Source organism: Cetorhinus maximus, chromosome 12, assembly GCF_964194155.1.
Source record: "Cetorhinus maximus chromosome 12, sCetMax3.hap1.1, whole genome shotgun sequence".
Lineage (NCBI taxonomy): Eukaryota > Metazoa > Chordata > Chondrichthyes > Lamniformes > Cetorhinidae > Cetorhinus > Cetorhinus maximus.
The window spans coordinates 5,622,548-5,636,916 of NC_135890.1; the positions used below are offsets into that span (position 1 = coordinate 5,622,548).

The 14,369-nt window shown below is 44.8% G+C and overlaps 1 protein-coding gene across 4 annotated transcripts in view; it reads left to right on the top strand.

The window, feature by feature from the left end:
• Nucleotides 1-14,369, top strand: part of bend7 (BEN domain containing 7) — a 50,091-nt gene continuing 35,722 nt past the window's right edge. Inside the window, exons 1-3 of one of the 4 annotated variants that reach the window (XM_078552942.1) lie at nt 1-248; nt 5,958-6,030; nt 7,746-7,820. In XM_078552942.1, the coding sequence (XP_078409068.1) occupies nt 5,970-6,030; nt 7,746-7,820 (136 nt within the window). In that variant the 5' untranslated portion in view covers nt 1-248; nt 5,958-5,969. Of the gene's footprint in view, nt 249-5,710; nt 6,031-7,745; nt 7,821-14,369 lie in introns of those variants that run through there. The other 3 variants (XM_078552944.1, XM_078552945.1, XM_078552943.1) reach the window with 3 other exon arrangements.

The following is a 14,369-nucleotide window of genomic DNA, read 5'->3' on the forward strand; positions in this document are numbered from 1 at the left end:
CAGCCGCGTCACCGTAGCAACGGCGCGGCCTAGTCGCCTCCCCTCCGCTTTCTCCAATTCACCAACCCCAAAATCTACAACCAAGTGGGGCACTACTGATAACCCACCTCACCACGATGACGAATACATTTAAATAATATCTATTATTTTATTCATAGGATGTGACAAGGCCAGCATTTATTGCCCATTCTAATTGCCTTGAGAAGGTGGTGCTGAGCTATCAGCTTCTCAAAGTAGGTGATTGGCTGGTGAGTATTTCCAATCTAAACTAGGAAATAAACGCTTGAGTCTTATTTTTTGTTGTAAAGTAGGATTTCTCACTACTAATAATTGTGTTAAGTGTTAGTAGCAATCATAAGAATCAGTAACATTTATGTAAGGTTAATTGGTAGTAAGGTTCATTACCACTACTAAGGTGTAGGAAAATTTAGTTTATTGTTTTGACTCAAAAGAGTTACTAAGGTGTAGGAAGAGTTGGTGGGATTTATCAATATTGCTAATGTATAAGTAAGTTTTATTAGTATTGGTAAAGCTTTATTAATATTGATAAGATGTATTACCAATAGTAAGGTTTAATCTAAGTAACAAGGTTATCAGCTAATAAATAGAGAATTGGCAGGGCTGCTCCAACCTCAAGAGTGCCCATACCGTGCTATGTGGGAACTCCAGGATGCTTCCGATGGCTTGGATAATCATTTGGGCAGGAAGTGTTGTCAGTTGCAGCAGCTTGAGCTCCAGGTTGTGGAACTTGAGCAGCAGCTGGTGTCACTGGGGAGCATCAGTGAGGATAGCTTTTTTTTTACAGATGTGGTCACCCCACAGCTGAAAAGTATGCAGGGAGAGAAGGAAGGGGGGAACCACCAGACCAGTTAGAAAAGAACGGGCAGGTAGAGCAGGAGTTCCCTGAATGCATCCCACTCCAACCGTTATTCAGTTCTGAATACTGATGAGAGTGATAGTTCTGGGGAGTGCAGTCAGAGCTAAGTCCAAAGCACCACGGGTGGCTCAGCTGTATGGGGTGGGGTGGGTACAAGGAAGCTTGGAAGAACAATAGTGATAGGTCATTTGATAGTTAGGGGAATAGATAGGCATTTCTGTGGCCACAGACATGAATCCAGGGTGGTGTGTTACCTCCCTGGTGCCAGGGTCAAGGATGTCAGTAAGTGGCTGCAGAGCACCCTGAGGGAGGAGGGGCAACAGCCAGCTGTCATTGTCCACGGTGACATAAGTAGAAAGAGGGATGTAGTCCTGCAGTCTGAATTTAGGGAGTTAGGTAGACAATTAGCAAACAGTACCTCAAAAGCAGTAATCTCCAGATTAATTCCAGTACCACGCGCAAGTGAGGACAGAAATAGGAGGATGAGACAGGTGAATGCTGTGGCTGGAAAAATGGTGCAGGATGGAAGGCTTTAGATTCTTAGGACATTGGGACTGGCTCTGGGGGAGATGGGTCCTGTACAGGCCGGATGTGTCGCACCTGAACAGAGCTGGTCTGGAGTTCCTTCCTGGGGGTTTTGCTAGTGCTGTTGGGGATGTTTTAAACTAACTTGGCAGGGTTGTGGGAACCAGGAGATAATATTAGAGAGAAGTACCAAGGTGCACAGGATACTGGGAGAGATAGATAGCACTAGAGTAGGGAAAGATAAGTTAATAGGTGGGGCCAGAGTAAAGGAGAAAGTAATAGAGTCTAAATAAGAGTTACTGTGCATGTATTTCTTTTATTCGTTCATGGGGTGTGAGAATTACTGGCTAGGGCAACATTTATTGCCCATCCTTAATTGCCCTTGAGAAGGTGGTAATGAGCTGCCTTCTTGAATCCGTTATGATCCCAGCTGATGTTACAACTGGACAAGCCAGATTTCAGGATGGAACCCAGCTTGATAGACCCTATTATTTTTAGTTTAGGAAGTGGCTACTGAACAGAGTCACAGGAGTCAGCTGATGAACTTTTAACAAAACAATAAAACAATTATTAAACAAGAAAAAATGAACTATATTATAATACTCATTCACCCACAACCATACTTTTACAGATATATACAGATTTGTAAGGAAAACACAAGTTACAACAGCTGTCTTATTCTCTAATGTTCACAATATGTACAATCCATGTAAACCAATAGGGAGAGGGGGCTCCCTCTCTGCACCCCTGTTGCTCGGCATCAGCAGTTTTTTTCTTACCTTCAAGAGTCACAAAATCTTCATTAAAATGCAGGCATCTTTTAAAGTGAAACTAAAACGCAACTTCTCCTTTTCTTAACACACAAATACAGAAATCCAACTTAAACTTAAAGATATACCTTATTCTTAACACACCCAAATACACATATAACTTATTAATTATCTCTATTTTCTAACAAACCACTACAGTCCATGTGGTGTAGGTACACCCACAGTGCTGATAGGGAGGAAGTTCCAGGATTTTGACCCAGCTGTCCAGTTCCATTCCTTTTAGACTTTTTAGTGGTTTGATACAACTGAGTGGCTTGCTTGACATTTCAGAGGGCATTTAAAAGCCAAGCACATTGCTGTGAGTCTGGAGTCACATGTAGGCCAGACCAGGTAAGGACGGCAGATTTCCTTCCCTAAAGGACATTAGTGAACCAGATGGGTTTTTACAACAATCGACAATGGTTTCATGGTCATTAGACTTTTAGTTCCAGATTTTTACTGAAATATTTCACCATTGCCATGGTGGGATTCAAACTCGGGTCTCCAGAGCATTACCCCGGGTCTCTGGATTACTAGCCCAGTGACAATACCACTAGGTCACCACCTCCATGCGAATGCACAGAGTGTGGTAAATAAGATTGGGGAGTTACAGGTGCAGATTGCCATGTGGAAGTATGATGATGTGGCTGTAACAGAGACCTGGCTCAAAGAAGGGCAGGACTGGGGGGTGTTCCCTGGACACAAGGTGTTCAGGAAAGATAGGAAAGGAAGAAAAAGGGGTGTGGTGGCAGTACTGCTGAAGGAGAGCATTGCAGTACTGGAGAAAGAGGATGTCCCAGAGGGATCAAGTACAGAATCTATTTGGCTAGAGCTCAGGAACAAAAAAAAGGTGCAGTTACATTTCTCGGGGTAGTCTTTAGGCCACCAACTAGTGGGAACGATGTAGAGGAACAAAGTTGTAAAGAAATTACAGCGAGGTGCAAAAATTATAGAGTGCCTATAATGTGGGACTTTAATTATCCAAATATAGACTGGGATAGTAGTAGTATAAAGGGCAGAGAGGGTCAAGAGTTCCTAGCGTGTGTTCAGGAAAATTTTCTACAGCAGTTTGTTTCCAGCCCATTGAAAAGGAGGAACTGCTGGACCTGGTTCTTGGGAATGAGGTGGACCTCCATCAAATCTCCTCTCAGCTTCTTTTCTATAAGGAAAACAGTCCTAATTTCTTCAATCTATCTTCATAACTGAAGCTCCTCATTCCTGGAAACATTCTTGTGATTTTTTTCTCTCCAATGTCTTCACATCCTTCCTAAAGTGCAGCACCCAGAACTGGATGCAATACTCTAGCTGAGGCCGAATCAGTGTCTTATACGAGTTCAACATAACCTTCTTGCTCTTGTACTCAATGCCCCTATTAATAAATCCCAGGGTACTGTATGCTTTATTAACTGCTCCCTCAACCTGTCCTGCCGTCTTCAATGCTTTATAAACATATACGCCCAGGTCCCTTTGCTCCTGCATCACTTTTAGAGTTGTACCCTTTATTTTATACTGTTTCTCCACGTTCTTCCTACCAAAGTGAATCACTTCAGACTTCTCTGCATTGACCTTCATCTGCTACCTGTCTGCCCACTCCACCAACTTGTCTATGTCCCTTAGAAGTTCAACACTATTCTCCTCACAGTTCACAATGCTTCCAAGTTTTGTATCTTCCACAAACTTTGAAATTGTGACCCATACATCAAGGTCATTAATATAGATCAGGAAAAGCAAGGGTCCCAGCATTGACCTCTGGGGAACTCCAATACAAACCTTCCTCCATCCCAAAAAAATCCACTAAACAGTACTCCCTGTTTCCTGTCACTTATCCAATTTCGTAACCATATTGCTACTGTCCCTTTTATTCCATGAGTTATAACTTTGCTCACAGGTTAGTTGCTTAAGAAATCCATGCTGACTTTCCTTAACTAACCTGCATTTGTCCAAGTGACAATTAATTTTGTCCTGAATTACTGTTTTCAACTCTCTTTGAGCTGATTATACTCTTCAAGTGTTCATCAGTCACTCTGCTTGATGATAGGTTCATGTAGCTTCTCCACAACTGAGATTAAACTGACTAGTTATCTAGTTTCTCCCACCCTTCATTCTTAAATAATGATGTATCATTTGCAATTTCCCAGTTAAAAGGCACAATTCCTAAATCTCAAGAGCTTTGGAAAATTATGAGTAATGCATCTGCGACGTCCTCGCATATTGCTTTTAATAGCCTGCAATGGAAACCATCAGATCCTGGAGATTAGTCATTTTAAATCCCATATTTTCTTCAAGCAGCAATGAGATAAAGATGCCAGATGAACTGTTCCCTGATGGAGGATGAAATAGGAAAGAACAGGTTGGACCAGTATTGTAAATTCCTAGTTTTTACTGGTGTTCCACTTTAAGGTATACAAGACTGGATCGGACAGTATGCTAAATTCCCAGTTTTTACAGTCTTTTTCCTTCTGATTTTGAAATATATCGCCGTTCCTTCAATGTCACTGGGTCAAAATCCTGGAACTCCCTTCCAATAGCACTGTGGGTGTACCTACACCACATGGACTTCAATGGTTCAAGAAAGCAGTTCACCACCACCTTCTTAAGGGCAACTAGGGATGGACAATGAATGCTGGGCCAGCCAGCGAAGCCCATGTCCCCTGAATGAATAATTTAAAAAAATCCACCCCCCAACCTGATGGGAGGATCCCTAGTAAAGAATGGGGTGTACCCCTAGTGGAGGTCCCTCCGGTGGAGGTTGGGGTATCTTTCTAGTGGAGTGTCTCCTTGATAGAGTGCCCCTAGTGAAGGATGGAGTCCCCCATGGATGTCCCCCTGGTGGAGGTCCCCCTGATGCAGTGACCCCTTGGTGGAGGTTGGAGAAGGTGGAGAATCCCCCTGGTGGAGGATGGAGTCTCTCCCTGGTGGAGTGTCATCTTGGTGGAGGGTCTCCCTGGCGGAGTGTCCCCCTGGTGGAGGGCGGAAGGTGGAGTGTACCCCTGGCGGAGTGTCTCCCTGGTGGAGGGTGGAGTGTACCCCTGGCGGAGTGTCTCCCTGGTGGAGGGTGGAGTGTACCCCTGGCGGAGTGTCTCCCTGGTGGAGGGTGGAGTGTACCCCTGGCGGGGTGTCTCCCTGGTGGAGGGTGGAGTGTACCCCTGGCGGAGTGTCTCCCTGGTGGAGGGTGGAGTGTACCCCTGGCGGAGTGTCTCCCTGGTGGAGGGTGGAGTGTACCCCTGGCGGGGTGTCTCCCTGGTGGAGGGTGGAGTCTCTCCCTGGTGGAGTGTCATCTTGGTGGAGGGTGGGGTGTCTCCCTGGTGGAGTGTCTTCCCGGTGGAGGGTGGGGTGTCTCCCTACTGGAGGGTGGAGGGTCCCCCCGGTGCAGGGTCCCCCTGGTGGAGGGTCCCCCCGGTGCAGGGTCCCCCTGGTGGAGGGTCCCCCCGGTGCAGTGTCCCCCTGGTGGAGGGTCCCCCCGGTGGAAGGTCCCCCCGGTGCAGGGTCCCCCTGGTGGAGGGTCCCCCCGGTGCAGTGTCCCCCGGCCTCTGGGACCGCCGGTGGAGTTCCTGTCCTCCTGCCGGTGGGTGTGTGTCTCTGGCTCGGCCCCTCTCCCTCTGCCGGTGATTCTCCGCCGCTTGTCTGTCGGTACCTGAACCCGCGGCTCAGACAGGCCCCGGTGTGGGTCCCGGGCTGCGGGCGGGCGGGCGGAGGCAGCGCTGCTTTAACACTGTTTCCATTAACCTGGTGATTGCTGCCCCCAGACTGGAGGATCCATGGAATTCACCCAGAGGAAAAGAAGCAGGAAATCGCGGAGCTTCAAGAGAGTGAATGAAGGTAGGAGAGAGGCGGCCCCGATTAGCATTAAACCTGTATAACCCATTAACCAGTAACATCACAAACCAGCATTAACATTAAACCAGCATAAACCATTGACCAAAAACCTCAACAAGCAAAATTTCAATCAGCATAAACCCTTAACCAGCAACGACCATTAACCAGCAAAAGCAGGTTAAGATCCCCTATATCTGTTTGGGGGAGGGGAATCTGTCACTTTGTTCATTTATTAATTTAAAATTGTGTTTGTTGTGGATAGTAGAAAGGTTTTTTTTCCTCCAATTATAATTGGGATTCGTTTTAATCTGACTTTATAAACCTTTTCAGCAGAGTTTATTTTTGAAAGCTGCTCCTTTGCCTCTGCTGATCTTCATTGCACCTGACACAACTTCCAGTGTGGGTGTGATGGAAGCTGTGTTGTTTGTTGAAGATTGAAGTGTTGAGCCCACAGTCACAGTCTGAGCTGGATCGAAACTGTGAGACTCTACCTCGCCCCAAAAGGTTCATGTCCCACTCCTGGAAACCAAGAACTGTGATTGTACTCGAAAAGAGTTGCAATCTGTGACTGTTGATAACTCGAAAGAGTTTCATCAAAATTGAAACACTATTCCTAATTGAAGTTGTATGCTTAAACCCTATAAACCAAAGTGACACAACTATTTACTTATGCTAAACCTTTATAAAACACTAGTTCGAGCCCAGCAGGAGCTCTCAGTTCAATTCTGAGCACCAAATGTTAGGAAAGCTAAAGGTGTTAGAGAAGGTGTTGAAGAGATTTACTAGAACGGTTCCAGGGATGAAGTCACACGGAGAGACTGGAGAAGCTGAGGATGTTCTCCTTGGAGCAGAGAAGGTTAAGAGGAGATTTGATAGAGGGGTTTAAAATCATGAAGAGTGTATACAGAGTAAACAAAGAGAAACTATTTCCCAGGCTGAAGAATCGATAGCCAGAGGACACCCAATTTAAGGTGACTGGCAAAAGAACCAGAGAAAAATCCTTCCGATGCACTGATTGGTTAGGGTTTGTAATCCACTGCCTGATGGGGCGGTGGGTACAGATTCAATTGTCACCTTCAAAAGGGAATTGGATCAATACCTGTAGGAGGAAAAGTTGCAGATGTGGGGAAAGAGCAGAGAAGTGGGACTAACTGTGTTGCTCTTTGAAAGAGCTGGCTGATGGGCTGAATGCCCACCTCCTGTGCTATATTATTCCATGATTCTAATTTTCAAAATATTTATTCATAAATATTGTATGATGCTATGAGTTTATTATTACCCATTTAAAATAAGCAGCATATTTGAAAGCGCATTTATAAATATTCTAATTTTTAGGATTCATAATTGGAGAAAACATATTTACTCAGATAAATGTTTTTAATAATTGACCAAGACAAAGGCAAAATCATTGGAGCTATTTAATGTACAATCTGCTACAGTGATGGGAGAGGCAGTGTTTTCAAAGAGATGGACTTAGTGAACTTTATGACTTTGCTGTTCCCTGATTTTACTCATTAATATTTATTGCACTGTTGGATTGACCTTGCACTTTTGTCTAAGTAACCTATTAAGAAAATAGTATTCTTGTGAAGTCAGTTAGCTTCTATCAAAATCTGATTCACATTTCTTTCTTCAGCATGCCACAGGAGTATAATGATTGATTTTGGGCAGTAATACCAAGATTGTAAACGTGTACTAAGCGAAGGTATTTGTTGCAGATTATCAGGATGATAACCATTCTGACAGCAGCAATGAAAACATAGGAAGGGCACATGATGCGCTGTTTGTCACAGGTATGTCTTTGTTTCACTACTGTATACATTGTATAGTTACAACCACCAGCAAAACATTTCGATGCAAAACATCGTTAATGAGTCTAAAGGGAATGAAAAGCTGGGGAATTAACTTTCAATGCATTTCCCCATTTTACATTAGCCAAAACATAGTTTGAACAAAATATCTGTCTCTACAATTCGGAAAGTTTGGTGAACCTTTTATTTTGTTTGTTTTTAAGTACTTGGTTTAGAAGAAAATATTACACTTTGGGAAATGTTGCCAATTTTACTGGCATAGAGGCTTTTGAGGTATGCCTTCCTCCATGTGAGCACCTCATATATCTTGAAGCCGCTCTATAGTAAACAGCAAGTGTGATGGCATCAAAGCAACTTAAGAATTGCCCAACTCTGAGGAACCATGTGACAAGCTATAGCTGTTGTTCCATGTTGTTGGACAACTCTGGAGCAGCTCTTGGGTGAGTTAGAGTTGCCATGCATCTTGGCATTAACAAACCACTACATGACACCTCACATTGGTGATGTTACTGGAGTGACCACATTTCTATCTGCATTAAGTGTCATCTGCCAAGTATCTGTCCTTTTTGCTAGTCTGTTTATGTCTTCCTGAAGACACCCTTCCCACTGTTTATATTACCAAGGTTTTTGTGTCATTTGCACACTTTGAAAGTGTTTCCTGTACACCCAAGTCCAGGTTATTAATATATAATCGTAAAGAACAGTGAGCTGATTACAGAGCCATGGGGGACGCCACTGTACACTTTGCTCCTATCTGAAGAATAACTTCACCATCACTCTCTGCTTTATGTTTCTTAGCCAATTTTATATCAATGCAGTTCCCTTTAACCCTGTGGGGTTTAATTTTGGTAGCATGTATATTATGTAGCACTTTATGTCAATGTCTCTTGTTATGATACGGCAGGTAGTATTTGCCAGGCAAACCAAATCCACAAGGGAAATTTGGCCAGGCTATCACAACGGTTTTGCAATTTATATTTATTACGAGAAGATTTGTACACTGAATTCAGAAGTAATGAGCTCACTAATACCTTTAGAGATTTAAAAAATTAAACTAAAACATTTATTAACAAAAGAAAAGAATTAAAACATGCACAAGATTACAGTGACACCGTTACTTAATATTATAGCAAATCCCAAAATTCCTAATTAACCTGACTCCCAATTACACACCCCCTTTAAGGCAACAGTCCAAAAATAGATTTACATTTAGATAGGCAATCCAAGATTATCACAGGCACCCACTCGACAGTGGAATTCCAAAGGCTTTTAACACAACTTTGATTACTGGAACAGCAGACTTCTGCAAAGTGGCTTGAGACTGTTTCCCAAGTCTGTTTCACATGGTGTATCTTTTAGATCTTACACATCCACCCCTGATACAACCTTCCATCCTTCTTTAAATATATTTCTTCCTCTCTAATCTGTAAATCCCATTTTTTCCACATGTCTTTGGAATTTACTTTTCACATAAAAGTTTTCATGGTGTCAATATGGCCTTTTTTTGGGAAAAATAAATTTAATAACCTTGCTCTATTTATCTTGTTAGTTGCAAACAACCTGTCCTATCTCTTTGAAAACCAAACAACTGCTCACTTATCTTAACAGGCAAATTTCATTCACACCCTATCTGCTGAGGATACCCTAGCTCACTCATTAGCATTTCAAATACCCTTTTTACACCCAGCTCTTTTGGTCATTTCAACCTTGCAGTCTATCCAACTCTAATTCAATTAAATCAGCCACACACACACACATAAGCCTACCTTACAATACCCCACAATACTATAATGAAAATATGATAGTTTTGTGACACTTTGTAAGGACTATATGACCACTTAGAATACACCCTACAAAAGAAAGTATGTGTAACAGTTCATAACAGCACATCCATTAATTTAACCTGTTTTAGTTTGCTATTTACTACAGATTTCATGTTTCCTGTTCCGCGTTAATGCCCCCAGTCCTTTTACATTAATTAATTATTTGCAATAATACTGTCTCAACGTTTTAGGATACAGAGACAAATTTCCTATGGACTTCTTACTTCTCGCGAAACATCTTACTGCTCCACACTCTTACACCACCTGTACACAATTTTAAAATATTTTCTTATCCCACCTGCTTGCTTTGGCTAGTCTGTCTGCCCGCCATGAACAATCTTGTCAGAAAGGTGTCCATGTGATCTATCTATTTCAAAGTGTCAATCATTAGAAGCTGTGTTCAAGCAGCCTGAGGTGACTTGCTCTGCCACTGTGCATTTTACAAGTATCTTTCTTTTAAAAAAATGTTGCCCTTCCCATAGCAAAGTGTCTTGTATCCAATTTACACCCCCCCACCCCACCCCATGATGAATCAGCTGGACTAAGAAATTCACTCTGTGGGGTGCAGCCTGGTGTCCATGGCACAGGCTGTTGATATTAAAGTGTGCTGTGCAATTGTACCACCTCGTTCCTTCCTTTGATTGCAAATAGCAGGAAGTTGATAAAGAATTTTGTAATAAAAGTCAACTCCAGGCAACAGCCTGACGTAGTCATCCTCACAGAATCATATCTTATAGATAATGTCCCAGACACCACCATCATCATCCCTGGGTATGTCCTGTCCCATCGGCAGGACAGACCCAGTAGAGGTGGTGGCACAGTGGTATACAGTCGGGAGGGAGTTGCCCTGGGAATCCTCAACATCGCAGTCTCATGGTGTCAGGTCAAACATGGGCAGTGAAACCTCCTGCTGATTACCTTGTACCACCCTCCTTCAGCTGATGAATCAGTGCTCCTCCATGTTGAATACCACTTGGAGGAAGCATTGAGGGTGGCAAGGGCTCAAAATGTACCATGGAGGACTTCAATATCCATCACCAAGAGTGGCTCGGTAGCACCACTACTGACCGAGCTGGCCAAGCCCTAAAAGACATAGCTGCCAGACTGGGTCTGCAGAAGGTGGTGAAGGAACCAACAAGAGGGAAAAACATACTTAACCTTATCCTCACCAACCTGCCTGCCGCAGATGCATCTGTCCATGACAGTACCGGTAGGAGTGACCACCACACAGTCATTGTGGAAACGAAGTCCCACCTTCACATTGAGGATACCCTCCGTCGTGTTGTGTGGCATGACGACTGTGCTAAATGGGACACGTTTCAAACAGATCTAGCAGCTCAAGACTGGGCACCCATGAAGGGTTCTGGGCCATCAGCAGCAGCAGAATTCTGCACAAACACAATCTGCAACCTCATGGCCCAGCATGTCCCCCACTGTACCATTACCTTCAAGCCAGGGGATCAACCCTGGCTCAATGAAGAGTGTGGGAGGACATGCTAGGAAGTAACACCAGGCGGACCTAATAATGAGGTGTCAACCTGGTGAAGCAATAACACACGACTACTTGCATGCCAAACAGCATAAGCAGCAAGTGATAGACAGAGCTAAGTAATCCCACAACCAAAGGATCAGATCTAAGCTCTGCAGTCCTGCCACATCCAGTCGTGAATGGTGGTGGACAATTAAACAACTGACTGGAGGAGGCGGCTCCACAAATATCCCCATCCTCAATGATGGAGAAGCCCAGCACATCAGTGCAAAAGATAAGGTTGAAGCATTTGCTACAATCATCAGCCAGAAGTGCCGAGTGGATGATCCATCTCGGCCTGCTCCGGAGGTCCCCAGCATCACAGATGCTAGTCTTCAGCCAATTTGATTCACTTCTCATGAAATCAAGAAAAGGCTGAAGGCACTGGATACTGCAAAGGCTCTGGGGCCTGACAACATTCCAGCAATAGTACTGAAGACTTATACTCCATTACTTGCTGCACCCCTAGCCAAGCTGTTCCAGTACAGCTACAACACTGGCATCTACCCGGCTATGTGGAAAATTGCCCAGGTATGTCGTGTACACAAAAAGCAGGACAGATCCAATCCGGCCAATTATCGCCCCATCAGTCTACTCTTGATTATCAGTAAAGTAAGGGAAGGCGTCATCAACAGTGCTATCAAGGGGCACTTGCTTAGCAATAACCTGCTCATTGACGCCTAGTTTGGGTTCCGCCAGGGCCACTCAGTTCCTGACCTCATTACAGCCTTGGTTCAAACATGGACAAAAGAGCTGAACTGCCGAGGTGAGGTGAGAGTGACTGTCCTTGACAGCAAGGCAGCATTTGACCGAATGTGGCATCAAGGAGCTCTGGCAAAACTGGAGTCGATGGGAATCGGAGGGGGAAACTCTCCAATGGTTGGAGTCATACCTAGCACAAAGGAAGATAGTTGTGGTTGTTGGAGGTTAGTCATCTCAGCTCCAGGACATCACTGCAGGAGTTCCTCAGGATAGTGTCCAAGGCCCAGCAGTCTTCAGTTGCTTCATCAATGACTTTCCTTCTAATATAAGGCCAGAAGTGGGGATGTTCGCTGATGATTGCACAATGTTGAGCATCATTTGCGACTCCTCAGATGCTGCATTTAGACATGGACTGCTTCAGTGAGACCTGGACAATATCCAGGCTTGGGCTGACTAGTGGCAAGTAACATTTGCGCCACACAAGTGCCAGGCAATAATCATCTCCAACAAGAGAGAATCCAACCATCGCCCCATGATGTTCAATGGCATTACCATCACTGAACCCCCCACTATCAACATCCTGGGGGATACCATTGACCAGAAACTGAACTGGACTAGCCATATAAATACGATGGCTACAAGATCAGGTCAGAGGCTAGGAATCGTGTGACGAGTTACTCACCTCCTGACTCCCCAAAGCCTGTCCACCATCTACAAAGCACAAGTCAGAAGTGTGATGGAATACTCCCCACTTGCCTGGATGAGTGCAGCTTGATTGGCACCACATCCACAAACGTTCACTCCCTCCGCCACCGACGCACAGTAACAGCAGTGTGTACCATCTACAAGATGCACTGCAGGAATTCACCAAGGCTCCTTCGACAGCACCTTCCAAACCCACGACCACTATTATTTGGAAGGACAAGGGCAGCTGATAGATGGAAACACCACCACCTAGAAGTTCCCTTTCAAGTCACTCACCATCCTGACCTGGAATTATATCGCCGTTCCTTCACTGTCGCTGGGTCAAAATCCTGGAACTCCCTTCCTAACAGCACTGTGGGTTTACCTACGTCACATGGGCTGCAGTCGTTCAAGAAGGCAGCTCACCACCACCTTCTCAAGGGCAATTAGGGATGGGCAATAAATGCTGGCCCAGCCAGGGAAGCCCGCATCCCATGAATGAATTAAAAAAAAGCAAAAGGGGCATGGCTTCCTTTTCCCCAACTCGACTGTGAGGCTCCTGAACAGCTGCGCTGCACTCTTCCTACCAGCCCTGCATGGGAAGGTCGGCCAAGGAAGGTGCAGCTTCTGACTAAGGTTAGTAAGAAGGAGCGGAGTGACGATCTGACTGTGATTGCTGCTCCTCAGAAGTTCTTCTGGCCCAATAACAAGCCAGTTGTGTCTGCAGTTTCACAAGCTGTCCTGGAGACTATAGCCAGAATTTTCAGCTCGTTGGGTGGGCGTGCACCCGACCCGACCAAGTGTAAAATGACGTTGGGCGAGCGTCCTGGCGTCATGGTGCACTGGCGTGATATTTCGTTCAAGGGGCGCACGCCGGAGTCAGCAGCGTGCCCTCCAACAATTAAAAGGCCTCTTAAGGCCATTAAAAGATAATTGAAAGACATTTTTTACTGCCATTCCAACTTTCTGGCTGGCGGGCAGGCGAAAAGGCCAAGCGGGCTTTGCATTTTTTAGGAAACCACATCCACGGGCGGGATGAGGTTTCCAACAGCAAATAAAAATGAAAATTTTTAAATTAAATTTATAACACGTCCGTGCTCATGTGACAGAGTCACGTGAGGGGACATGTTTTATTATAGTTCTAAAATCTTAATTTTTAATGTTTTACATTGTTCAGCTCCCTGAGGCAGCTCTGTGCCTCAAGGAGCTTTTCCAGTGCACAACTGCGCAAAGTTCACACTCGCCCTCCTTCCCCCCCCTCACCCCGCGCACACAGACAGCACTGAACGCTACCCTTCGCGTTTCATGCTGGGCGGGCCTTAGTTGGCCCGCCAGCATGAAATCGCAGTCCGGACCCGATCCTGACTGCCCCACCCAACCCGCCCGACGAGGGAAAAATCCTCCCCTATGTGGAGCTGCAGTCTGCTCAGCCCAACCACAATGAAAATACCTGGTGCTTTTCCTGAAACGTAATTGTAGTTTTAAATATAATGAAGTGGTATATGTTATTACAGTAGAGTTTCAATAAGGGTTGTTAGGAAATAGAGAGAGCTTAAGTAAGTTATATTTGTATTTGTAGGTGTTAAGAATGGGTTTTAGCTTTAAAGTTCAAGTTTGATTTGTATTCCTGTACCTGTGTGTTAAGAGAGGTCAAATGGAGTTTTAGTTCCACTTTAAAAGGTGCCTGCATTTCTAATGAGAGCTTTACGACTATTGCAGCTAAGTTAGATAAGCGAGAGCACAGAAACTGGGCTGTTGCCTAGCAACAGGGGTCCAGAGTGGCAGGTCCCTCCC